Source organism: Zalophus californianus, chromosome 13, assembly GCF_009762305.2.
Source record: "Zalophus californianus isolate mZalCal1 chromosome 13, mZalCal1.pri.v2, whole genome shotgun sequence".
Lineage (NCBI taxonomy): Eukaryota > Metazoa > Chordata > Mammalia > Carnivora > Otariidae > Zalophus > Zalophus californianus.
The window spans coordinates 857,418-880,370 of NC_045607.1; the positions used below are offsets into that span (position 1 = coordinate 857,418).

Here is a 22,953-nt window from a genome sequence, read left to right on the forward strand (position 1 = left end):
GTGACTTCTGTGTCCTTTTGCCTCGTCCTGGCCATTTGTTTTTGGAGACTTCCTTTCTGTTACCATGTCCAGGTCTGGGGCGCCTGGGTGGCTCAGTCGCTGGGCGTCTGCCTTCCGCTCAGGTCATGACCCGGGGTCCTGGGATCGAGCCCCACATCGGGCTCCCTGCTCCGCTAGAAGCCTGCTTCTCCCTCTGCCACTCCCCCTGCTTGTGTTCCCTCTCTCGCTGTGTCTCTCTCTGTCAAATAAATAAAATCTTAAAAAAAAAAAAAAAAAAAAAAACCCATGTCCAGGTCTGCTTTGTAGCTCCCTGGCCCACGTCTGGCTTTGGCCATTTTCCAAGGAGCCCTGGTTCCTCTGGGCAGAATGGTATTTGGAACCCCTGTCTGGACTGCGGGTGGGCTCACCTGGCTCTCTCAGTGGGCAGAGCCAGGAAACACCTGTCCACGGTCCTGCCACGACCCCCCGCCGCCCCAGGGCCCCTCCCCGCCCCCCTACAAGCCTGTGTCTCCTTTCAGAACAGACTGTTGAACACTGCTGCGAAGGGCCCCCAGCCAGGGCTCAGGAGAGAAGCGTCGCTACCGCATGGCTGAGGCCAGGACCAGCGGCTCCGGGGACTGCAGGCCGAGAACGGCCCCCCACCCCCCACCCCCCAGAAGGAAGGGAAGGGCGGCCCGGCGGTGGCAGGGAGGTTTGCTCCAGGCCCCACGTAGGTCAGGGGCTACAGTTGGTGACTGTGAGCTTCTGGTCTCATTCATTTAAAAACATTGCCTATGAAATCATGGTAGGAAATTCAAAAGGTCTGAGGACGTCCTCTTGGCTTTTTTCAGAAGGAGAGCAGCAGACCCAGATGGACACATACTGATGCAGTGTTTTTCAACTGGGTTGGTTTTTTCCTCTCACTGGTCTTGGTGTGCTACAGCTGCCGAAAAGTGCCACAAACTGAGCAACTTAAAACAACAGAAATGTATTCCCTCACACTCTGGAGGCCAGAGGTGCAAGATCAAGGTGTGGGCAGGGCTGGTTCCTTCGGAGGCTGTGGGCAAGGGTCTGGTCCACGCTCTCCTAGCTGCTGGTGGTTTTCTGGCAACGCTCCGTGTTCCTGGCTTTGTGGACACCACCTGACCTCTGCCTCCGTCCTCATGGTGCGCCCACCCCCCCATGTGTGTCTGTGTCCAAATCTCCCGTTTACAAGGATACAGTCAGACTGGGGTAGGGCCCCTCCTGATGATCTCATTCTAACATGATGACTTCCGTAAAAACTCTCTGTCCCAATGTCACATTCTGAGGTGCTGAGGGCTAGGACTTCCACCGTGAAGGGGGGGCACAATTCAGTCACGACACCCCCGAACCGGAGACTAGAGAGACTCACCCCCTCTGTTCTCTTCTGTGAACATACCAGGACTCTCCCACAGACGGGGTGCTTGCCACCCGGAGGACAGCACGGATCTGTGTATATGTCCCTCATGCATTTACAGGGACACGTGGGGCTGATTCCCAGGGGGCTGCACCGTCTGGACAGTCTTGCCAGCCCACAGCCCCCCGAGTGGTGGGTGCCCCCAGCCTCGCTGAGCACACGGTTACCTGCCCATTGCAGCCCCGAATCCGGTCCTAGTTTTTCTCCTGAAATAAGTGTGAAGTAAGACTCCCACGCACCCTGTTGGGTGTTGGCAGATCTCCTTTTCTCTGAACCACCTGGTCACTGGTTCATTTCCGATTCTCTACAGACGGGTTAGGGTATTTTTATACACACAGAAATACCCGTGGGACGGCTGGGGGGCACCTGCTGCTGTGGAGGGGCCTGGGGCCCTGCCCTGGGGCTGCGGTGCCCGCAGGGGAAGCAGATGAGCAGGCTGAGCCCCCACCACGTCGTGGAGAAGCAGCAGAAATACTGGGGCCCCGGAGGGCAGCCAGGTGCCCAGCTCCAGTCTGTCGGGCCAGCTCCAGGCTGTGTCCGGGAGCCCTGGACGGTCTGGGGTCCTGGCAGGGCCCTGGGGGAGGAGGCAAAGGTGCGGGGCAGAGCCCCAGCTCTGCCACAGGGCGGCGTGGAGCCTTTGCAGGCCCCTCCCTCGGGGCACGCCGCCCCCCCCTCCCGACCCAGAGCTGCGGGGGGGGTGGGGGGAGACGGGCCGAGAAGGTTGGGGGTGTGTGCACACAACGTCCCCGCGTTGGTTCCTTCCAGCCAACGGCAGGGGCGGGTGGCCCCACGGGTCAGGAGTTTGTGGCTTCTAAACCTCCTGGGGCTTCTTCTGAAAGGTTCGAACCCCACCGGGAGGGCAGGGGGTGTGGGGTCGGCTGGCCAGGGGCACCTGAGCAGGCCAGCAGCACTCCTGGAATGTGGGCTGGCCTGGGGGGGCAGGGCTCTGCCTGACCCAACTCGGTGATGGGAGGGGCGTCCCTTGCCAGGAGGTAGGCAGTTGGGAAACTGAGGCTGGGGCCAGGCTTTTCCTTTCTCTTACCCCCTCCCCAGCTTTCTGGGGGGAGGGCGACAGGTAACAGGGTGTTCACTGCAGGGAGGGTTGTGGGGTTCATGGCAGGCGTGATTCTGATCCAGAGCTGCCCTCTTCCCAGACTGGCACCCTTCTCTCCCCACCTCCGAGTCCGTTGGTTTCCACCTCTATCCCACACACCCCCTTCAGCCCTGCACACTCAGTACCCCCATAGTCACACCTTCATGCTTGGACACGGAGCCCTTACCGCCTGCACGGGTGACTCGTCAGGGCGGGCCCTGGGCTGGGGAGGGCGGGGCACCCCGGGAGTCTAAAAGGGCTCTCCAGGCCCCAACCCCTGCCTTGCCGCCGCTGCGCCACCACAGCTCCTAGCCATGGCGGAGACTGCCAAGCTCCAGCTGTTTGTCAAGGTGCCACTGGGCTGGGAGGGTGGCCTTGGGGATGACTATGCTCTGGGAGGGCTCTGCTTTCTGGGGCAGGCGGTGGGTCTGCACCATCTGCCTGGCGGTGAGCTCAGGCAGCCCTACGGAGGCTGAGGAAAGAGGGACCAAGACTGGAGGAGGGGGCGCCTGGGTGGCTCAGTCGGTTAAGCGACTGCCTTCGGCTCAGGTCATGATCCTGGAGTCCTGGGATCGAGTCCCGCATTGGGCTCCCTGCTCAGCGGGGGGTCTGCTTCTCCCTCTGACCCTCCCCCCTCTCATGTGCTCTCTCTCTCTCTCAAATAAATAAAATCTTGAAAAAAAAAAAAAAAGACTGGAGGAGGGCCCAGTGAGCTGTCCCCAAGGGTGTGGGGGTGCCGACTCCCATCCTTGGCTCCGGGACCCAGCCCAACCCTCCTGGAGAACAAGCCCCTCGGTGGGGAGGTGCCAATCAGGCAGCCGGCAGCCAAGGCCCAAGTGGAGCTTGAGGTCAGTGCAGCAGGAGAGGGGGGCTGGGCCAGGTGATCCCCTGAGGCTCACATCACTGCCCAGATTGGTGGATCCCTGTGCAGGGGCTGCCAGATCCTGGCCTCCTCCCCACTGTCGGGGCATGGGACAGTGAGTGTGCTGCCAGCCACTGTCCAGTTTGGCAGGTGAATCACTCAGAAAACAGCTCACTCGGCCCACCCCACCCTTGTGACCAGCCTGTAGGGCCTGGAGACCAGGAACCTGGCCTCTGCCCAGGTGCTGATGATAAGGGTCGAGGGGCCCACCTCCCAGGGACCCAGTCAAGGGCTCTCACCCACCACTTGTCCAGGCTGTGAGCAAACAAGCTGGAGCCCGGGATCATTCCAGGCTCTTGGCAGTGGGAGGCAGGGTCCTCATTGGCAGAATTCTCAAGTCTGCTCTCTGCCCCGGCCCCCTCTACTGCACCCACCCCAGGCGAGCGAGGATGGCGAGAGCGTGGGACACTGCCCTTCTTGTCAGCGGCTCTTCATGCTCCTGCTCCTCAAGGGTGTGCCCTTCACCCTTACCACAGTGGACACTCGCAGGTGAGCCCCGTCTCCAGGGGAGCCACTCCCTGGTCTCTGGCCCTTCTAACCAGCGGCTTCCCCACCTGCCTCATGCCCACAGGTCCCTGGATGTGCTTAAGGACTTTGCTCCTGGCTCACAGCTGCCCATCCTTCTCTACGATGGTGACGCCAAAACGGACACACTGCAGATCGAGGAGTTTCTGGAGGAGACACTGGGGCCCCCTGAGTGAGGGCCCTGGCCTGGTGGGAGGGGCGAATATGGGGCCCCCAGGGAGGAACCCAGGAAGAACGCTGAGGGTCCAGCAGGGCAGGGGGTGAGCCGCAAGAGTCTGACCAGAGATTCCCAAATTCCCCGTAGATTCCCCAGCCTGGCGCCCCGCTACAGGGAGTCCAGCACAGCGGGCAACGACGTCTTTCACAGGTTCTCCACCTTCATCAAGAACCCGGTGCCCACGCAGGACGATGGTGAGGAGGGTCTGGAGCCATGGCGAGGGTGGGGGGAGTTGGCCCAGGCCCCGCCCTCACCGCGCTCCCCGGCCCAGCCCTGTACCAGCTGCTGCTGCGCGCCCTCACCAGACTGGACAGCTACCTGCGCACGCCCCTGGAGCACGAGCGGGCGCAGGAACCGCAGCTTCGTGAGTCGCGCCGCCGCTTCCTGGACGGCGACCAGCTCACGCTGGCTGACTGCAGCCTGCTGCCCAAGCTGCACATTGTGGACGTGAGTGCCACGCGCGGGGCGCGGGACGCGGGGCGCGGGGGCGGGGGGCGCGCTCCACAGGGCCCTGACCGCGACCCGCCCCTCGCCCGCAGACGGTGTGCACACACTTCCGCCAAGCGCCCATACCGGCCGAGCTGCGCGCCGTCCGCCGCTACCTGGACAGTGCGTTGCAGGTGAAGGAGTTCAAGTACACGTGTCCATACAGTGCTGAGATCCTAGCGGCCTACCGGACTGCCGTGCGCCCCCGCTAGCCCCTCCCCCACCGTCTACAGCCACCCCCTGCCCACTCTTCTACAGCCCCATAAAGGCACCTCTGCCTCAGTGAGCGTGTCCTGACCTCCAAGGGACCAGAGGGCCCTCGATTTCTGCCGCCCCCAAAGCCCCACCATGGAACGCACAGCTCCACGGGATCGCCCAGAATGACAGGGGTGGAGAACCCAGTGGGTGTTTCTGCCCATCCCTCCACTCACCCTATCAGGGGTGGTGGGGGACTGGATTGGGCTCCCAAACCAGTCAGGCCAGGGTGGGGCAGCAGGATGGCCAAGGAGGGTGGGGAGCCGAGCCCAGCCTGGGCACCTAGGGGCTCCAGGTCAGTGGGTGGGGCCAGCCCACATTCCTCAGCCCTGCCCCAGGGAGCAGGCCACCTTCTGACTTCCACAGGACCTAGTGTGTGTGCAGTGTGGGTTACCGCGGCTGTGCCCTGTCGGGTGGGCTCTGGGAGAGTGAAGTGTGTGCCTGGAACAGTTGGTAACCGAGTTCCAGCCTTGAGGAGCCCTGCCCTGCCTTCTGGGCCCTGGGCGCCTGTGGGAACCAGGCAGGGGCAGCTGGGTGAGCCTGGAGAGCTTGGGGCCTCCTCCTCCCAGGGAGTGTGGGGCTGTGCATCTGCTTACATACTCTGGCCCCATGCCAGATCAAAGGCCCAGGGAGATCTCTGAGCCCTCTCCCCCAGCCAGCCCCCAGAAGTCGGAGCGTGACCGGTGCCTTCCTCTGAGGAAGCATTTATTGGATGGAGAAGGGGTTTGAGGAGCAGGTGTGTTCCTACGGCACAGCAGGATGGGCAGGTGGCAACTGTGGGGTCTCAGAGGCTGTCCCCACCTCACAGGCAGATTCCTGGCAGGGTCACACTCTGATGTACCTTCAGGGGCTCTCAAAGTCTACACCACTGGCTGGCTTCTTACTAGGAGAGAAAGGAAAGTGACACTGTGGTGTTATGGAGCGGGGGGGGGGGGGGGGGGGGCAGCGGTCCAGGGCCTGACCCTGGGCACAGGAGGGAGGGGCAGGTGGGTAAGTGGGTGAGTACCTCTTGAAGCCAGGGTTGATGAGGGACTCTCCTGGACACCGCCTCCTGACCCCGAGTCCAGGGCCGCCTCTCTGAGGATCCGGGTCTGAGGGAAACGGGACAGGAGGGGGGTTCCCGAGTCTGGTGCAAATCCAGGGCCACAACCCCCTCTCCACATGCATCCTCTCTCTGGAGTTTGAATCTGGTTCTGGGGAAAATGAGTTGCACAGCCCCAACCAAAGTGCTAGGTGACAGGCCTTACCTGGTAAGAAGAGCTGAGGCCCCACCAGACAAGGGCTCTTTCTGGGGCTGGCAGCTGTCACCTCCACAGCTGGGGAAGAAAGACAAGAGTGGAGGCACGAGCAGGGGGGCCCTAGTGAGGATTCAGGGCACGCCCTCCCCACCCCACCTGCCAGCTGGCTCTTCAAGGTGCACACTTGGTAGGCCAGGCTCAGTGTCAGCGCCTGCAACCTGGGGGCTGCCTCTGGGCCTGGCACCTTGGAGAGGTCAAAATGCAGTGCTGAGGTCCCCCCTGAAAGGGTTAGGGATGCTCTGTCCTCCTGCAGGGTGAAAGTCACAGCTCGCTGCTCGCAGGCTGCCCTAGGAAAGGAGGGGTGCTGAGTGCCGTGTGCAGATCCCCTTGCTCCACACCCACCCTTCCTCCCTGCTCAGGGGCTCACCTGAACCGGGGGGTGATCTCCTCAGCCGCACTCAGGCCAAAACGGGCTTTCTACAGGGCACAGGGGCTGGTCACCAGCTGCTCAAGACCCTGGAACCACCCCAAACTGCCTGACCCAGGGCCACCCGGGACGCCGGGCCAATCTTAGGACTACAGCTACAAAACTGGGGGAAGGGTGTCCAGACCCCCCCCCGACCCCCCCCCCCGGGGAAATCCCAGACCGCCCCCCTCCATCTCATAGGTGGTCTGCACTGCAGGAAGGGGTGCTGGGGGCTTCCAGGCCCGCCCAGGAGCCCCGCTACCCACGAGGGCCGCCAGGCTGTCCGCCGTGAAGCAGGTGCTCCAAAGCTCCGCGGCGTCGGTCACACTGTGGGGGGAGCGGCTGTCAGATGGGACCGCCCGCCGAACTGTCCGCGCCCCCAGAGCCCCGCGCACCGCGCCACTCACTAGAGGTTGAAGTCGCCAGGGCCCCCGTCCTCGCTTCCCTCCCCCTCGCAAAAGCAGACGAAGCGCGGGGGCCCGGGGCCCGGTGGCAGCGTGCAAAGAGGCGGCGACAGCGGCGGCGGCGGCACCATGACACCACGGCGAGCGGAAGGCCACCAACCGGGCCAGTGCGGCTGCAGGCCTAGGGCGCCTGCGCGGGAGCCGGCTCCGGAACCGGGGCCCCGGGTGGTGCCCACGGGGCCTGCGCGGGGCGGGGCTTACGGCCCTGTCCCGGCCCCGAGGACCCCGGACCCCCGCGCGGGGCTGGCGGAGCGCGGCGGGCCCGGCTTAGGGCGCAGGGCGGGGCTCGGGCTCGGGCGGGGCGGGGTCCCCGGGGCCGGCCGGTCGCAAGCGCCGTCCGCACGCCCGCGTGGGGGCCCCTGCGCGCCCGCCCCCCCCGCCGAGTCCGCGGTTCCCTCCTTTCGAGTTTCGCCCCCGGCTGTCCCAGCGGCCTCCTGCCTTCCACACCGGCTCTCGCCCTCCCCGAGATCTTTGTCAGGTTGTCTTCAGATACACAAGGGTTCCTGACGCCAAACTGTGTACCAGGTCAGAACACAAAAGTGACTAAAGTATGGCAGTTCGTCCATTCCGCAGTATTTGCCCGGCACCTCTTTTGTGCCTCCTGGTGTCCTCGGCCTCGAGCACACCTTCACCAGCAGACAAGGTCTCTGGTCGCCTGGAGCGTGTGAGATCTAATGGGATGGACGAATAATAAACACAGGAAACGTGAAACTCTCAGGTAGCAGTTTGAGCTGAGTGAGCTGTGACCTGGGCAAGGGGCGGGGGCGCGCGCGGCGGGATAGGGGATCGCAGGCAGAAGGAGCCGCCATGGAGGAAGGCCCGCAGTGGGCACCGCACAGTTGTGCTCAAGGCTTTGCAAGAGGGCCGGGGTGACCCCGGGGCGGCCCTAGGGAGGGCGGCTGCTGGGTTTTCAGGCAATGCTGATGTGTCCTCCATGTACCTGCTGCCAAGCCTGGTCCCTCCCCGACCTTCCCCTGGTTGGCCACCTCAGGCTCCTGCCTCAGGGCCTTTGCCTGCCCCCCCATCCCCCAGACTCACATGCTTCCTTCAGATCTTCAGTCACAGGTCACCTTCCCTAGTCACCTTACGTTAAAGGTCAACAGCCCGCCCAACATCTCATGCCCTCTCTCCTGTTTTATGTACTTGTTTTCCAGACTTGTCACTATATAAAGTCCATTCTGGTTTCCTCACTGCAGCAGCAACCTCTGAGATGGCCCCAACCATCCCGCCTCCTATGTTCAAACGTTTATGTACCCCTCCCCCGGAGTGTGGGCTGCGTTCAGTAACCTGATTCCAGCCAGTAGAAAGCCGCCGAAGTGATGGGCGGTCCCTTCTTTCTCCTGCCTGAATGGCTCACCACGACGTGTGGCAGCCCTGGGGACACACCCCCATGGCCCTGGACCCGGCCCGGCCAGGGCTGGTGAGGGAGCTGGTATGCAGACCCCTCCCCGGGGAGCCTTCTGAGGAGCACACAGCCCTGGCCAGTGGCTCGATGGCAGCCTCCTGAGAAGTGCCAGAGGCCCCAGAACACCCAGGACCAGGTTCCTGACCCTCAGAAACTGGGGGGGATAATAGAAGCTCGTTGTTTTAAGCCACTAAGTTTGGGGTAATTTGTTATTCAGCAGTAGGCAACTAATACATTTATTTATCCTGTTTATTGCCCATTTCCTTCAGAGGGCCGTAGGGCAGGCCTTTATGTCTGTTGTACTTGCCACTGCATCTTCAATGCTCAAACACTGCCTAGCACAGAGATAGTCAATAAATATTGTGGATGAAGGAATGCAGAGTGGGGAGCTGCAGGAGTGTGCAAGCAGGGGTGGGGTGGGGAGTGGTACAACCGATTTATGTGTATAAAGCCCACGTCGAGTGTCATGAGGAGAGGCCACTGAGGACTGCAGGGGTGGAGGCTGGGGGGCAGGGAGAATAGTAGAGGGCTGCTGAGTCCCTCAGGGCAGAACTGATGGATGCTGGGCCAGGGGCTCGGAGTACAGGTGGAGAGAGTCGAGGTGAGGGAGGGAGGGATCATGGCTGACCCCTGCAGGTGGCGAGTGCAGAAATGCCCTCGCCCTAGACCAGTGGGCTGCGGCAGGTTTGGAGATGGGCCACTCCTCCGCTATATGAACTTGATGGAGATGGTGGAGGTGGCTGTATACCCAGACTCTAGAGGAGGACCATGTCCAGAGATGTGAGTGTGGAGTCCCCAGCCCTGAGAACCCCCTTAAACATCAGTTCCTCCAGGCCCAGTGCTTGGGGCCTAGGACCGTGTTTCCAGGAAGAACGAGGCAGGCTGAACGATGACCTGTCCATGTCAGCTTGTATGGAAAAGGGGTTTTTGCAGTTGTGGGTAAGGATCTTGAGATGGGGAGGTTTTCCTGGGTTATCCGAATGCCATCCCAGGCGTCCTCATAAGAGGGAGGCAGAGGGAGGTTTCACAAAGAAGAGGAGAAGGCAGTGTGGCCGGGGGGCCAGAGGCTGGGCTGCTGGCCGCCACCAGGAGGTGGAACGGGCAAGAAGCGGGAGTGTGGCCCTGCCCGCCCCGGATTTCGAGCCCAGGGAAACCGGTTTTGGGCTTCTGGCCTCCAGAACCACGAGAAGGTAAATGTAATGTTTAAAGCCACCACGTTTGTGATAATCTGTCACAGTAGCCCCAGGGAACTAGTTCAAGACCTGAAGCAAAGATTCGTTACAAAACATGGTAAGAGAACTGAAAAATTGAAGTTTTAAAAAGATGACACAAATATCTAGAAAATGTATGGGATGTGGCTGGGTCTTCAGCACATCAGCCCTCCTGCAGGGAGCCGTCTGAACATGGGCCTGGGCACAAGCAGGTGGGGCCTCCCACGTGGGCGAGAGGCTAAGAAAGGCTCCAGCCACCCGGGCTGGGGGCTGTGCGGGGGGGCAGCCAGGGGTGGCCTCTCGCCCCAGGGCACGCCACATTGCAAGCTCCCCGAGTCGGGAAGGAGCTGCTAGAGAGGCCAGAGGGCAGCCAGGGCTTGGGGTCCCAGAGGCCCAAGGAGGGAGCACACAGGGTGGTATTTGAGCAAAAGCTTTCAGAGGAGCAGAGCGAGCCAGCCAAGCAGAGAGCTGGAGAAGAGCCCCCCCAGGCAGGGCCCGCCTGCGTCTCGGCCCTGAGGCTGACGCAGTGCCAGCGTGCTCAAGGGACAGGAGTTGGTCAGCAGGGCTGAAGGAAAGAGGGTAGGTGGTGGGGTCAGAGAGGGGCCGGTCAGGGAGGGCCTTCTTGGCCAGCCAAGGACTTTGGCCTTTCCTATCTGATGGGGCGCGCTGGGGCGGTGGGGAGCAGGGCAGGGAGGGGCTGAGGCAGCACGCAGAATTCCGGGGCTTCTGGGGAGAGAACTGGCTGAGGGCTGCCCCCGCGTGGTCGGAGCGGGGTGGTGCAGGACGAGATGATGAGCCTGGGGCGGATCCGCAGGTGCCTGGGGGGACAGCCCTCCTGGGACCCAGAGGGGCCCCGTGGGGCTGCCCCACCCCAGAATGGAGCCCCTCTCCGAGGAAAAGGTGTCCAGAGGGCCATGGTGGGCAATCTGCGTCTCCCCACTACAGATCCTTCCCAGGGGCCCTGGGAAGGGTCAGCGGGGGAGGGCAGGGGTTCGGAGCCTGGTGGGGGTCGAGAAGCTGGTGGCGAGACTTCCCGCACCACTCTCCAGGAGAGCAGGCATCCCTACCTCTCCACTTTAAATCCTTGCTGTTGCTGCCGCGGCCTCCACCCCATCTTCTCTTGGTCCATATGGAAGCCAAGTGATAACTAATCAATCCATTGATCAGTTGATTTATCGCCTGGCGGTCACAGTATCTCTCAGCAGGTGCCCCTCCAGATGGGCAGACAGCACCTTGCCCAGGTGTCGGGAGGAAGGGTGGGTGGGTGAGCTCATAGGTCACACGTGTGGGAGGAGGCTGGCTCTCTGGGCCTTCCACACACTTGTCCCGACCCCCAGAGCTTCAGTTCCACCAGGGAACTGGTGTCAAGCTGGGGGCAGGGGGGAGACCAGGGCAGGTCCCTGCCTCGAAGTGTCCACAGGTGGGCCAGAGAGTTCAAAGGCACGGGCTGGGTGCCCAGGTGTTGGGTGCAGGTGTAGAGGGGCTGTTTGGGGGCCCTCAGGGCGTGGGGGCTCTTCATCTCTGTGACCTCCTAGCCCAGAAGGACCCCAGTCAAGGCAGCAAATCTGGCAGGACCAGGCTGTGGTCGCTCCCCCAAGCAGGGGGAGCAGGAGAGGGAGAAGCAGGCTTCCCGCTGAGCAGGGAGCCCGACGCGGGGCTCGATCCCAGGACCCCGGGACCATGAACTGAGCCGAAGGCAGATGCTTAACGACCGAGCCACCCAGGCGCCCCTGAAGGACGCGTCTTCAAAGAAGGGTGATACTACATAGACGCAGAGCAGAACAGAGCTTCGCACACACCCCCTTTCCTCTGGCTCTGGGTGGAGAGTGAACTGCGGGTACTTTGGGGCCAGAGATCAGGGGAGAAGTGGGGGGATGGAAGTGGCCCAGATCCCTGCTCTGTGCTGTGGTTTGGGAGGACCCCAAAGGCCCAGGAGGCCCACTGTGCCCACGGGAGCTCTGGGCGGCTGAGCAAGGGCGACAGCCCCAGTCCGGTGCCCTGGTTGGTGGGAGAGTGCAGGGAGGGCCCTGCAATGCTCCTGTCTGTCTGGATAAGCTTGCTTCCCTCGGAGCAGAGCCTCAGCTCCTCCTGAGCTAAGCACCTGCCAGGCCAGCCGAGCAAGGGGTCCCGCCCTGGTCCCAGAAGCCGGTGGAAGAAATGCACTGCAGCCGTGGGCGTTAGGAGATGATTTATTGTGCTGGGGGAGGGGTGGCAGAGAGAAGTGGTGCACGCTCTTTGGGGAAGGCCCAGGACGTGGAGCATGGGCGCCCCCACCACTGGCACTCCTGGGCGGGACCCTTCCTTGCAAACAAGAGGGCAGGTGTAGTGGGGTGAGCACCGTCTTCTGGCCTCTCCCCGCCCTCCCTGGGCCCAGCCCCGGGGCACCACCCTGCTCCTCCCCGCCGCAGCCTGCCATCCCACCTTGATTCTGTGCTATCACCCCACTCTGCTCCCAGGATGAGGGCCCCACCGGGCAGCCTTCTGGACAAGAGAGGCCTCCGGGGGCCAGCAGGGCACGGGGCACTGCGTGGTCTGGGCAGTGGCGTCCACGCCTGCCCCTGAGTACTCACCTAGGAGAAGGCACCAGCGCACTGGTCTGCGGGAGAGAGTGGGGCCTGAGGAACCACCCGGGGCCCCCTTCCCCGGGGGTGGAGGCCCCCAACCCTCCCTGAATAAACAAGCCCCCCAGCCTGCGAGCCATCCCCACCTGGGGGGCCACCAGCCAGGGCACCGTCCAGCCCTCCTCTGGCCCAGATAGGCCAGGGCTGCCCCTGAAGCTGCCGCCCCGTCCCTGGGGGGAGCCTTGGGGCCTGGCCCTCCCAGTCTGGGTCTGGGGTCTGCCGTAGCCCTGAGCCCTGCCCGGTAGCACTCACCTGACCGGGGCAGCAGGGCGCCCTGGCTGGGGTTCAGGCCTACTTGGGGTACCAGCTGTTGCATCTTCTGGGCCCCTTCGGGAAACAGCTCTGGGGCGCGGGCTGAGGGCAGGGCCGACCGGTGAGCAGAGGGGCAGGGCGGGGCAGAGGGGCTGGGAGGGGCTCGGTGCGGAGGGGTCCCAAGGAGACACTGGGGGACAGTGGATCCCCCTGCCATGGAGTTGGAACTTGCTGGAACGTGCCCAACAGTCCAGACCAGCCTTGGGCGCGGGGCTCCTAGAGGAGAGGCCGTGCCCGGTGACTAGTGGGGGCACAGGGGTGCCGGGAGTGCCACCGGGCAGGGCTGCCCACCGTATAGCTGCAGCCAGACGTTCCTGACGCCCCCCTTCTGCATCTCCACATACAGCACTGCGAAATGCTTGTAGTCGGTGGACACCACGCGGATGTCGGTCTGCGCCATGGCTGAAGGGCAAGAGCCGGCTGAGATTGCTGCCCCGGCCGGCCCCCGAGCCCCGCCTGGCTCGGGAGCCCTCCCTGCCCTGCCCTTCTCACCCTCGTTGCTGAACTGCCCGTCCACAGCACCCTTAGTGAAGGTTGTGTCTGTCTTCTGGCACCCGCCATCGGGCCTGAGGAGGAAGAACCACACCATCCTGAGCCTCCTGCACATGCCGCCCAGCCACGTCGCAAAGGGCCACCCCTTGGGCACTGCCGACCACGTAGGGTGGGCCGGTGCTCAGGCGGCCCGGCCCCCCTGGGCCCCCCTCACTCTGTGCTCAGAGCTGAGAGACCCTCTCAGGGGCGGGGGGCAGGTGTTGCTCAAGGACACACAGAGCCGGGAGACGTGGGGTCTCCCGAGCAGACTCCCACAGGCAGACACAGGGACGAGACTCCTCCGTGGCCAGGCCACGGGCAGAGGCATCCCCTGCGGACTGGGCCCCTCCACGGTTAAGCCCCTCAGCCTGGCTCCACGGAGGGCCTGGGTCTGACTCCCTACGGTGCCAGGGATGCCTCTGGTTCTCGGTGGCTCACCTCTGGCCTCACACTGGCCGGGTCTAAGGTCCGGTCTGAGGTGGGGTTCGTGGGGTCACTTACATGGAGTACCCGAACTTGAGGGCCAGGTCACCATTGGGCAAGGGTGTCACCAAGACCACGGGCATCTTCAGGTTGTCCTTGGAGTCCAGGAAGCCCTGGTCATCCGATACCACCCCGACCACGTACCAGATGCCCTGGAACTACAGGGAGGGTGCAGGGAGAGCTGGGGCACAGGCCCTGTGGCCACATCAACTCTGACCCAGCCTGGCGGCGGGTGGCTGCAACCTGCCCGGATCCGAGGCCCTGGGGAGTGGTGGTGGGCACGAGCCACAGACCAGCCTAAGGAGCCCGCTGTCCTCCCCACCCAGCCCACCCCCCAGCTGATGGGGCAGGTGGATGGGGCTCTCTCTCCTGTCCCCCCCCCGACTTGAGTGGAGCCTAGACCAGAGAGTGGGGGGCAGGCCTGGGCTCCTCTGGCCCTCCAGCCTCTCTGGGGATAATGCCGGCCCCTGGGACCTGGATGGAGAAGCAAGGGGGTCATCCATGAGGAGGACGGGATGGGTCTGGCATGGGGGCGCCTGGGCCCACCTGGCTGGCATCAAAGTTGGCCTGGATGGGGACCTGGGCCTGGCCTAGGGACACCCTGAGCAGGGCGAAGACCCAGCCGATCAGCAGCATCTGCAGCATCATGGAGGATGGTTCTTAGCAGGAGAGCTGGGGTGGCCTCTCCTGCCCAGCCTTTATGACCCCCAGATGCCCTGGGGTGGCTGGTCTGCTGGCCTGGGACCAAGCCTACTGAGATTAGGCTGGGATCTGGTTGCGCCCTGCAGTGCACTGGCTCAGCTGTGTCCACGGAACCCCGCCCATCCCCGGTGGCGTTTCCTCCTGAGACTTCAGATCCTTTGATGCAGGGGGAGAACTTTTGGCAGGCTTTCTGGGATGTCTGCCCCCAGCTCTCAGCTCAGACTTAGCCCCCAGTCCCCCTCCTCCAGGAAGCCTGCCAAGAGGCTCACCCTCACCTCTGAGCCTCACAAGTCTTGGTGCCTCTATAGGGCCTGGCTGAAGTTTGCCAGCGTGGGGGCCTGGAGGGCAGGGTGCTGTGGGTGCTGCCCGCTGTGAGCCAGGAGGGCTCGGGGCAGGGCCTGGAACCCGGTGGACGGCGGGAGACGTGGGGCAGGGCTGGTCAGGGAGACCGTGCTCCAGGGCCCAGGGTGGCTTCGGGGCTGGGGGTCTGGTGAAAGGGTGGGGCCGGAGAACGGGCGACAGGAGTCACCGCAGTAGGCAGAGGGGATGTGAGGGTGTCCGGTCGTCAGCCCACTCAGTCTGTGCCAGTGTCGGGGGCATGGACAGGGCAGCCCCTCGGTCCTTGTCCTCCGGGACCTTGACTTCCGCCCAGGCTGAGGGTACTAACCCCACACCTTCCAACACCCAGTGCAGGCAAAGCTTCCCTGGGCCTCAGGCCTCTCTAGACTTGGGGTGAGGGGGCAGGCCCCGGGCACCTGCCTAGGGATTAGGAGGTGACTGGGCCCCAGCCCGGAACCCGCTGGCTGGAGGGGCAGCTTGCAGGAGTGTGGCTGGAGAGGGTGTGGCGAGGTCAGAGCCCGGCGTGCGCCGGGGGAGGGCCGTGGCGGTACTGCTCCTCAGCGGTCCTGATTCCGACCTGCCCCACCAGGAGCAGACACTAGCGGGCCCTTTCCCACCCCTCGGCGACGTCACGGAGAGCCAGCCTCAGAGACTTTCCAGAGGGGAAGGGGAGACTGAGGCCCAAAGTGAGTGGGGTGTGGTCAGGTGCCCAGGGAGCAGGCCAGAGCCAGGCCATGGGCAGCGAGGACGGCAGGACAGACGGGCAGGAGCTGGACGGCTGATTTGCTTCCGGAGTTTATTCTCAGAGCCAGGAGAAAGCCAAAGGGCGCAGAGGTGGGGGCGGGGAGGAGCCAGGGCTGGGGCCTTGGGGGTCCTGGAGGAAAGAGCGGAGCAGGGCGGGATGGCCAGGTCCTGGGGGCCGGGGTCTCCTGGCAGAGAGAGCGGGACCAGTGGGTGGGGCCGGCAACACCGCCCCTCCCGGCCACAGGGGAGCGAGCACCTCCAGACCCTCCCTTCCCATCGACCCCACCGGTTCCTACCCCAGCCTCCAGCTCCTCTTACCCCAGGAATCTCGTGAACCCCAGTGGAGCCCCTCCCCCTTAATTAACCCCCATGTGCCTGGGACCACCCTTGCATGGTGGGGTGAGTGTCAGCAGGTGTGAGGGGGGACTGCCGGGTGAAGCCCGCCCACAGCCCACAACACTCACCTACTTGTGCTCCTCCATGCATTTATCTGCCAAGAAAGACCCCCAGGGACCATGGTCAGCGCCCCAGGCTGGGGCCACTTTCCCCACTGGGGCTACCTGCCCCCTCCCAACAGCCCTGGAGAGCTGGTGGCGTTGAGCCCCCCAAAACTGCTGAGTCCATCACACTCCGTCCCTCTCTCCCCTCCTCCAAACAAAGAGGGGGGTTCTGTCCCCACCTGGGCCCGGAGCAGGCTGCCTGCCTCAGGGGAGCCCTGGGCCCTGAGCCCCCCCGCTCCGTGTGTTCCTGCAGCACCCCACCCCCACCCCGCTGGGTCTGTTTCTAGTGCCCGCCCCCCGCCAGGCTGGAGACCCTGTGTCCTGAGGGCTCATCAAGGGCCTGGAACACCGGCTGCTTAGTGAAACTGGGGAGGCGGGGTGGGGGGGGTGTTCCTGCAGAAAGAGTACCTTCCTGTGCCCCGCCCAGGGGCTGCAGGCCAAGGTCTCAGGGTGAGGACAGACTGCCCCCAGTCCGGAGGCCACAGTGTGCTGGTCAGTGGTCAGTGGGCGGTCTGGCCGGATGCACTGCACCCCTCAGCCTCCCCTGAATCAGGACACTGTCCGCCTCAAATCTGACCTTAATCCCCTTCCCATCAGATTAGGAGCCCTCCTCACCGGTCTGTGGCAGGAAGACAATGGCATCCTCTGTGAAGCCCTGGGTCTTGGCAAAGGTGGTGAATTTCTCCTTTATCTCGGCCCTCGGGGTCTGGGTGCGGCCTGGGGCAGGAGGGAGAAGCCGCTGGCCTCAGCTGGGGAAGGTCTCTGCTGCCCCCACCCCTGCAGCTTGGGGACCCCCCCCGGAAGACACCCATCTCAGGCCAGACTGTGAGTCCCTTTTGTGGGGTGCGTACTGTAGAGAGTGGCCATGTGGAAGTCCTGGCCGAGGCCTTTGGTGCCCGTGGTGTAGAGAAGCGCGTACTCATCGTAGTTGGTCGCCACCACCCACACGTCGTGGGTACTGCCCCAGTCTGGGAATCCGTGAGAGAAGCCCGGTTGGGGACCCTGGCCCTAGACCTCCGGCCCACCTCTGCCTGGGAAGGGGTGCGCTCTCCCGGGGCTGGCTGTGGGAAGGAGCCAGGGAGGGTCCCCTCCCCCAGCAGCCCCTGAACTCTGCAGGGTCCCGGGTCCTCAGACCAGACGTCCTGGGGGGCAGCAGACACACAGGATCCGAACATCAGGGGCTCATGTGCAGCCACAAGCCCCTCGGCGGAAAGGAAGAGGAAAGATTTCCCAGTGGGAAGCCATCCCCAAGGAAAGGGGTAAATGGTGGGCTGGGGTGTGAAGAGGCCCCTGGCCCTGCTCCTGGACTGGAACACCGTGGGGGGGAGTGGGGGGGTTGGGGGACTGCCCATGTGCGCTCCGCCTGAGGAAATATCATTATGGGGGGCAGGGAGGGGCCGGAGGTCAGCTCCGAAGGGGACCCAGTGCCCAAGAGAGGGTTCGTGGTCCCCCCACACCTGAGCCGGGGCAGGTCCAGGCCGGACTGTGGACTAGCTGACCCCGGTGGAGTGGCCACGAGCCTGGGCAGGTCCAGGCCGGACTGTGGACTAGCTGACCCCGGTGGAGTGGCCACGAGCCGGGGCAGGTCCAGGCCGGACTGTGGACTAGCTGACCCCGGTGGAGTGGCCACCAGCCCACCCCATGTACTGCTGGGGCAGGCGGGTGTCCCTGGCCCAGGGCTGCGCCCAGCGGTCCCTAGAGGGGGCCCCACTCACGGGGACTGGTGGAGCTGTAGCAGCCCGGGGCTCCTGCCGGCAGCAGCAGCAGGGTCCGCGTCTCGCACTGCTCTTTCCTGTGGGCAGGTCACCGAAGGGGTCATGGGTGAGGCCAGGGGCTGTCCCTAGACCGTGGTCATGGGGCGGGGTGCTCTGGGCCCCAGAAGCCCGGTGTCCCACCTGAGGAAGGTGGAGGTGAGGTTGAGGCCTCCGTCTGCGGTCGGGGCCACGACGGACATGCACATGGACAGCACATTCTTCTTCTCCCGGAACCAGCTCGAGTTGGAGGCGAGGCCCGAGGTGAACCAGCGCCCCAGGAACTGCGGCGAACGGACCCCGCCCGGGTCGGCCAGGACCCTCCCGGGCGGACCTGGGTAAGGGGCGGCCCGGCCCCTCCCCTCCCGCCTCCAGCCGCGCCCCGCCCCGCGCCCCCGAGGGCGGTCACGCGGCGCGCAGTCCCCTCGCCCCGACCCGGCTGCTTCGGTGGCGGGAGCGGGCGGCAGAGGGCGCCCGGGCCGTACCCAGAGGGGTTGGGGCGGGCTCGGCTGCCCGGGGCCGGCCGCGGGGCCCCCGCGACGCTCAGGAAGGGGCGCGGGGCGGGGCGCGCGGGCCGGAGGACCGACTGAGCGTGTGCTGGACGCGTCCCTGCGCGCACTCGGGTTTCTGGGGCCATCCCCGTGGGCCATCCCCGTCGGCGCGCTCGCGCACCATGTGTCCTGGGACCCAGGTGTGGAGCCTGTGCCTGTTTTCCTCTGGGCGTCATTAGCTTAACGGGGTGACCGTGTTTGGATGGCGGAGGCACGCGTTCGGCCCCGGGGGTCCGCAGGTGCCGCGTGCGCCCTCACAGACGCAGGTGCTTCCCTGCCGGTCTGGGTACATACAGTGGCTCTGCTCTCTTGGTTGGCGAATTGCCACAGGCCCAGGGACGGGGGTGGTTCTGGTCAGCCTCCTCCTTCTGCTCAGCTCCCCTCTTCCCAGGAAGACAACTCAGCCCCAGAGAGCGCCCCCCTCCCCTGATGGGGCCCTGTGCCGCCTGAGGGACCGGGCCGGGGAGCCCCTCACCTTATCCTGTTGGAAGTTGGGCTGCAGGGAGACGGGGGCCTGGGCCCGCGTCTGCAGGACTCCCAGGACCCCCAGCAGGACCAGCCCCATCCACAGCGTGTGCAGAGCGGTCATTGTTCTGGAGCCGAGTGTGTGACCAGGGCCGGGGATGCTGGCAGTGCAGGCAGAGGGAGGGAGGCCGGCAGGGGGAGTAGAGGCCACTAGAGAGACCCCTATTTATGGGCCTGACTTGGCCTCCACCCAGGGCCCAAGGACAGCCCACTGGAGGCTCGTGATGCTGGGGGAGGACAGAGTGGAGGAGCCCAGCTGCAGCCTCGCTCCCCACAGGGCTGCTTATGTAAGAGGCTCTGACTGGGCGCCTGGGCCCTGCCGCCTGCGCTGAGTGAGGGCAGAGGCCGGGCAGAGGCTCCTGCAAGGCCAGTCCCCTCTCCAGTCCCAGATGCAGCCCAGTAGATTGGATGGGGAGAGGGAGCGTGTGCCTCGGCACTGCCTTGCCTGGGACCCCTGGTCCCTTCTTATCTGGGGCTGCGACCCCTCACAAAAGCCCTACCCTCATTCTCTCTCCAAGCCCAGTGACCCCGGGAGGGGGTTTGCACTGCATGAGTTTGGTCCTGAAAGGCCCAGCGGGCTGGATGGTGATGGCGGACTTGGGCCCAGATAACCAAGGTAACCGGATCTGCCCCCAAAGTCAGGCCCGAAGACCAGGCGTGCTGGGCACACCTTCCCCACCCAGCCAGCTGCTGAGGCTCTGGCTGGTGGTCCCCCGGGTACCCTTCTCAGCCTGGGCCCCCCCCCCCCCCCCCCGTCTCAGGCACAGGCCCACCCTTTGTGTGTGGTTGCCGCTACACTGGTCCTGCCCAGCAGTCTGGCCCAGGAGCACCATATGGACTCAGGCTGTCTCCTGGTGCAGACACTGGGATGGGGACTGCTCTCAGCCCCAGGGTCTCCCTGCAGCACAGGACTCAAGGATGCCCCCACCTTCAGAGGCTGCCCTCGGTGGACGGGCTGTCTCTGAGGTCCTGGGCCCTGTTCAGATCTCATGGGTGTCACCTGTCCCTCTGCTTCAGCCCGAGGCCATCCCAGACCGGCGGGGCCCCAGCTCAGGGCTGAGTGGGGTCCACAGCTCTGACCACTGTGAGCGGGAGAGGCGTGCTATCCTGGGGGAGGCGAGGAGCCTGGGACAGGAGATGAAGCCGGGGAGAGCTCCTATGTGGGGTGCAGACAGCGGGGCTCTAGCTGTGGTCAGTGGGGGGACGAGGGCCACCTGTCTCCAGACACAGGCCTAGCCCATTTGGGGGGTGCAGCCTCCTGTCCCAGGGCTTCGCCCAGAAGCTGAATTCTTGGCAGCCCTGGCCTCTGGCTTTGGAACGGCCCCAAGGCTGCTCAGAAGTGATCAAGGGGGAGGCATGGGGTCAGGTCAGCTCCCTGAATGGGACCAGCATGGGGCACTGCCGCCCACCTCGTGAGGCAGGAGGGCGGTCCCAGGTCCACAGGTGCCCTGGCAAGGTGGGGACATCTGCACCTCAGCCCCCACGGGCTTCCTGGCCCTGGCTAGGCCCTTGCTGTGGGGCCATTGCAGGTGGCTGAGCCTGTTCTGGTGGGACTGGGTGGGCCCCTGTCTCCCCTTCTGAGGCTGGGATCTCAGAAATCCTGGAAAAACAGGTGTGGCAGTTCTGTGGGAAGGGTTGAGTGGGCTGCTGGGAGGGGCTGGGCACCCGCGGGTCTGGAGCCTGCCGCTTCTTCCCCTGGCACCTTTGCTCTGCAGCCCTGACATCCAGGCCAGGGACGTGAGGCCCCCTCCCCAGTGGCCCGGGGGTGGGGAGCACAGACTGGAGCACTGTGGGGCTCCATCAGTAGGGCAGCCTGGGGGAGCAGCCGGCTGCGCAGTGCCACGTGGAGGATCTCCTGCTTCTTCCCGGGTGCCCGGGCTGGCAGGGGGCTGTTGGCTTCCCTGGCAGAGGCCAATGTGAGGGGGTGGGGTAGAGAGAGACAGGAGACACCTGAGAGGGAGGTGGGAGTAGGGAGTAGGGAGGGGAGGGGGCGGTGGTGCGGGGGAGGGGGCGGGGGGGTGGGGGCAGTGATGTGGGGGAGGGGGCGGTGGTGCGGGGGAGGGGTGGAGGCAGGCCTGCGACCCCCACCCTCCGCCCTGGCCTCCTGTCAGCCTGGCTTCTCGGTGCCATCCACATATGGGCCATAGGATGACAGTCCCCCAGCTCAGGCAGGAGTTGGGGGGGGCTGACCCCAGGGCCCTGCACGGACCCTCGGCTGCCCCAGGCCCAGCCGGGCCCAGGAACCGATCTGGGAGTTCCTTTCAGGATGGGACAGGGGCAGGAAGAGGGCTGTGGAGGAAGGCCTGGGGGACACGGCCGCACCTCCATGGGGGCACCGGGCTTCCTGCCCATTCACCGGCCGGCAGCCCTTTGGCTTTAGGGAGGCCTGAGGCTCTCTGAGTGGATGTCTGGGCTGCAGGTCCCTTACCAGGCCAGGCCGCCCTGAGACAAGTGAGCACACCCCAGGGCAAGGCAGTAAGGTGACCCAGGACAGTGGGACCAAGACTGTGGGGAAGACCCGGGACAGCAGGGACCTGGAGCTATGGGCCTGGCTCGCTCTCGTCTGGGCAGGCTGGGCTAACCTGCCAGGAGGGGCACTTGCCGCCGGGCCCCCGGGGGTCCCACAGATCCTGGTGGAACGAGGTCCTCCTGAGGACAGAGTGGCTCCTGGGGACCCCAGTGTCTGGCCCTCAGACCCAGCGCCAGGGAGCGAGGCCCTCCTCCTCCATTTCCCACTGGACAGCAGAAGGCCAGATGGCCCCCAGGAGAAGTGGGGGCTCAGGAAATAGGTGCTCCAGGATCTGCTGGGCCGGGCAGATAGAGGAGGAGCTGCGGTGAGCAGTGACTCATCTGTTGCGGGGCCCAGGTAGGGTCTGGCTGTTGCCCCACCCCCTCCACGGTGCAGGACGGAGGCCTGGGGAGGCGGGAGGGCGCATCCAGGAGCCGTCCCTCCCTCCCTCCCTCCCTCCCTCCTGCAGTCACAGGACTCCCCCTGCACTCTCTCTGTGTCCCCCCCCATTCACTGCTCTGAGCTGGACCCTGTGTGGTCAGCAGCTCTGAGCTGGGCCATCTCCGCCGCGGGGCCCCTGCTCAGCTGATGTGGGGATGGGGGATGGGGGGTGCGTCCGTGCTGGATGCTGGCAGTGATGAGGCCCCTCCTGCCCCCCCACCCCACGGGCAGACCACGTGCTGCTTCGCGGCTCTCAGAGGGCGGGTGGGGGTGGCTGACCCGTGAGGGCAGGGCGCCTGCTCTGAGCCCATGGCACAGGTGATGGTCGCTCAGGAGCCCCATGCCAGGACCTTCGGTCAGGCCGGCCCCCCTCCAGACCCACCCCCCTCCAGGCCCACCGCAGCACCCGGATAGCTCTGGATGCAGAGCCGAGGCTGAGAGCCCCCCGGGCCCTGCAGCCCAGGCGTGAGGCTGACGATGAGCATCTGCCTGAGGACGGCTGGGGTGGGAAGGTGCTCTGGATGCCAGTTGCTTGGGCCACAGGGATGTCAGGAGGTGGCCTCACCTTTGAGAGGTCATCGGGGCCATTCCCCCGCCTCTAGCCTGCCGGGTCAGACACAAGCCCGGGGCTCAGGGCTAGACTCGATCTCAGCCTCGGGGCTGGGGGGGCCGGCAGTGTGCCCCGGGGATGGCTCTCCAGGGCTGAGGCTGTCCAGGTGCCTGGTGGCTTCTCACTGGCCGGCAGCTGACAGTGTCCTCCAGCTTCAGACAAGCGACCCGCAGGGACCTGTGGACCCCACCCACCTTCTGCTTGGCCATCAGGTCTCCCCAGTGTGTGGGAAAGGGCTTTGAGCTGCTGGGCAGGGGCAGCCCCACCTCCTCAGGCCCTAACACCTGCCCCGGGGCTCACCCCACCCCAAGATGCTCCTCCCTTGGAAGGTGTTGAGGAGACTGGCTGGTGCGTCCCCAAAGGATTTAAGTCGGGAAAAGGCAGTGCCCTGGGTCAAGGAGAAGCTGCTAGACAAAATATTCTGGAACATCCCTGAAGGCCTTATCCCCTCCCCTGAGCCCTCCCCAGACCTGGATCAGCCGCATCTCCGGGCCGTACTGGGACCGAAGGCCTCCTTGGGCGGGTGGCCAGGGACCAGCACCCGCCTGAAGCAGAGGGCTGGGGGCAGCGTGGTTAATGCCCCGGGGTGGGACACTGGGACCCAAAGAGGGAGTGGGGGTGCCGGGTCTGCAGCC

General features: G+C 64.9%; 4 protein-coding genes across 10 annotated transcripts; 1 reads left to right on the forward strand and 3 right to left on the reverse strand.

The window, feature by feature from the left end:
- The first annotated feature begins 2,421 nt into the window (after positions 1-2,421).
- Positions 2,422-4,997, forward strand: CLIC3 (chloride intracellular channel 3). Of its 3 annotated transcripts, none has more exons than XM_027616007.1 (7): positions 2,422-2,860; positions 3,203-3,358; positions 3,812-3,921; positions 4,004-4,129; positions 4,262-4,368; positions 4,446-4,621; positions 4,714-4,933. In XM_027616007.1, exons 1-7 carry the CDS (start codon positions 2,825-2,827, stop codon positions 4,870-4,872), a joined length of 870 nt encoding a protein of 289 aa, XP_027471808.1. In that variant the 5' UTR covers positions 2,422-2,824; the 3' UTR covers positions 4,873-4,933. The 3 variants fall into 3 exon arrangements, with proteins under 3 accessions (XP_027471808.1, XP_027471809.1, XP_027471810.1); XM_027616008.1 differs by having other exon boundaries at positions 4,480-4,621; positions 4,714-4,927; XM_027616009.1 differs by lacking the exon at positions 3,203-3,358 and having other exon boundaries at positions 4,714-4,997.
- A 559-nt stretch (positions 4,998-5,556) lies between these two features.
- PAXX (PAXX non-homologous end joining factor) lies at positions 5,557-7,334 on the reverse strand. 2 transcript variants are annotated; one of them, XM_027616023.1, is made up of 7 exons: positions 7,027-7,325; positions 6,886-6,946; positions 6,581-6,630; positions 6,310-6,500; positions 6,163-6,231; positions 5,922-6,006; positions 5,557-5,798 (listed from the first exon to the last, which is right to left on the reverse strand). In XM_027616023.1, exons 1-7 carry the CDS (start codon positions 7,152-7,154, stop codon positions 5,759-5,761), a joined length of 624 nt encoding a protein of 207 aa, XP_027471824.1. In that variant the 5' UTR covers positions 7,155-7,325; the 3' UTR covers positions 5,557-5,758. The 2 variants fall into 2 exon arrangements, with proteins under 2 accessions (XP_027471824.1, XP_027471825.1); XM_027616024.1 differs by having other exon boundaries at positions 5,602-5,794; positions 7,027-7,334.
- A 4,542-nt stretch (positions 7,335-11,876) lies between these two features.
- LCNL1 (lipocalin like 1) lies at positions 11,877-15,325 on the reverse strand. 4 transcript variants are annotated; one of them, XM_027616020.1, is made up of 6 exons: positions 14,193-15,325; positions 13,665-13,804; positions 12,924-13,198; positions 12,573-12,674; positions 12,270-12,295; positions 11,877-11,996 (listed from the first exon to the last, which is right to left on the reverse strand). In XM_027616020.1, exons 1-5 carry the CDS (start codon positions 14,292-14,294, stop codon positions 12,270-12,272), a joined length of 645 nt encoding a protein of 214 aa, XP_027471821.1. In that variant the 5' UTR covers positions 14,295-15,325; the 3' UTR covers positions 11,877-11,996. The 4 variants fall into 4 exon arrangements, with proteins under 4 accessions (XP_027471821.1, XP_027471822.1, XP_027471820.1 ...); XM_027616021.1 differs by having other exon boundaries at positions 11,879-12,295; positions 12,924-13,034; positions 13,125-13,198; XM_027616019.1 differs by having other exon boundaries at positions 11,879-12,000.
- A 141-nt stretch (positions 15,326-15,466) lies between these two features.
- PTGDS (prostaglandin D2 synthase) lies at positions 15,467-18,914 on the reverse strand. The gene is made up of 7 exons (XM_027616026.1): positions 18,709-18,914; positions 17,827-17,966; positions 17,647-17,723; positions 16,783-16,899; positions 16,547-16,648; positions 15,896-15,921; positions 15,467-15,616 (listed from the first exon to the last, which is right to left on the reverse strand). Exons 1-6 carry the CDS (start codon positions 18,820-18,822, stop codon positions 15,896-15,898), a joined length of 576 nt encoding a protein of 191 aa, XP_027471827.1. The 5' UTR covers positions 18,823-18,914; the 3' UTR covers positions 15,467-15,616.
- Positions 18,915-22,953: the final 4,039 nt, after the last annotated feature.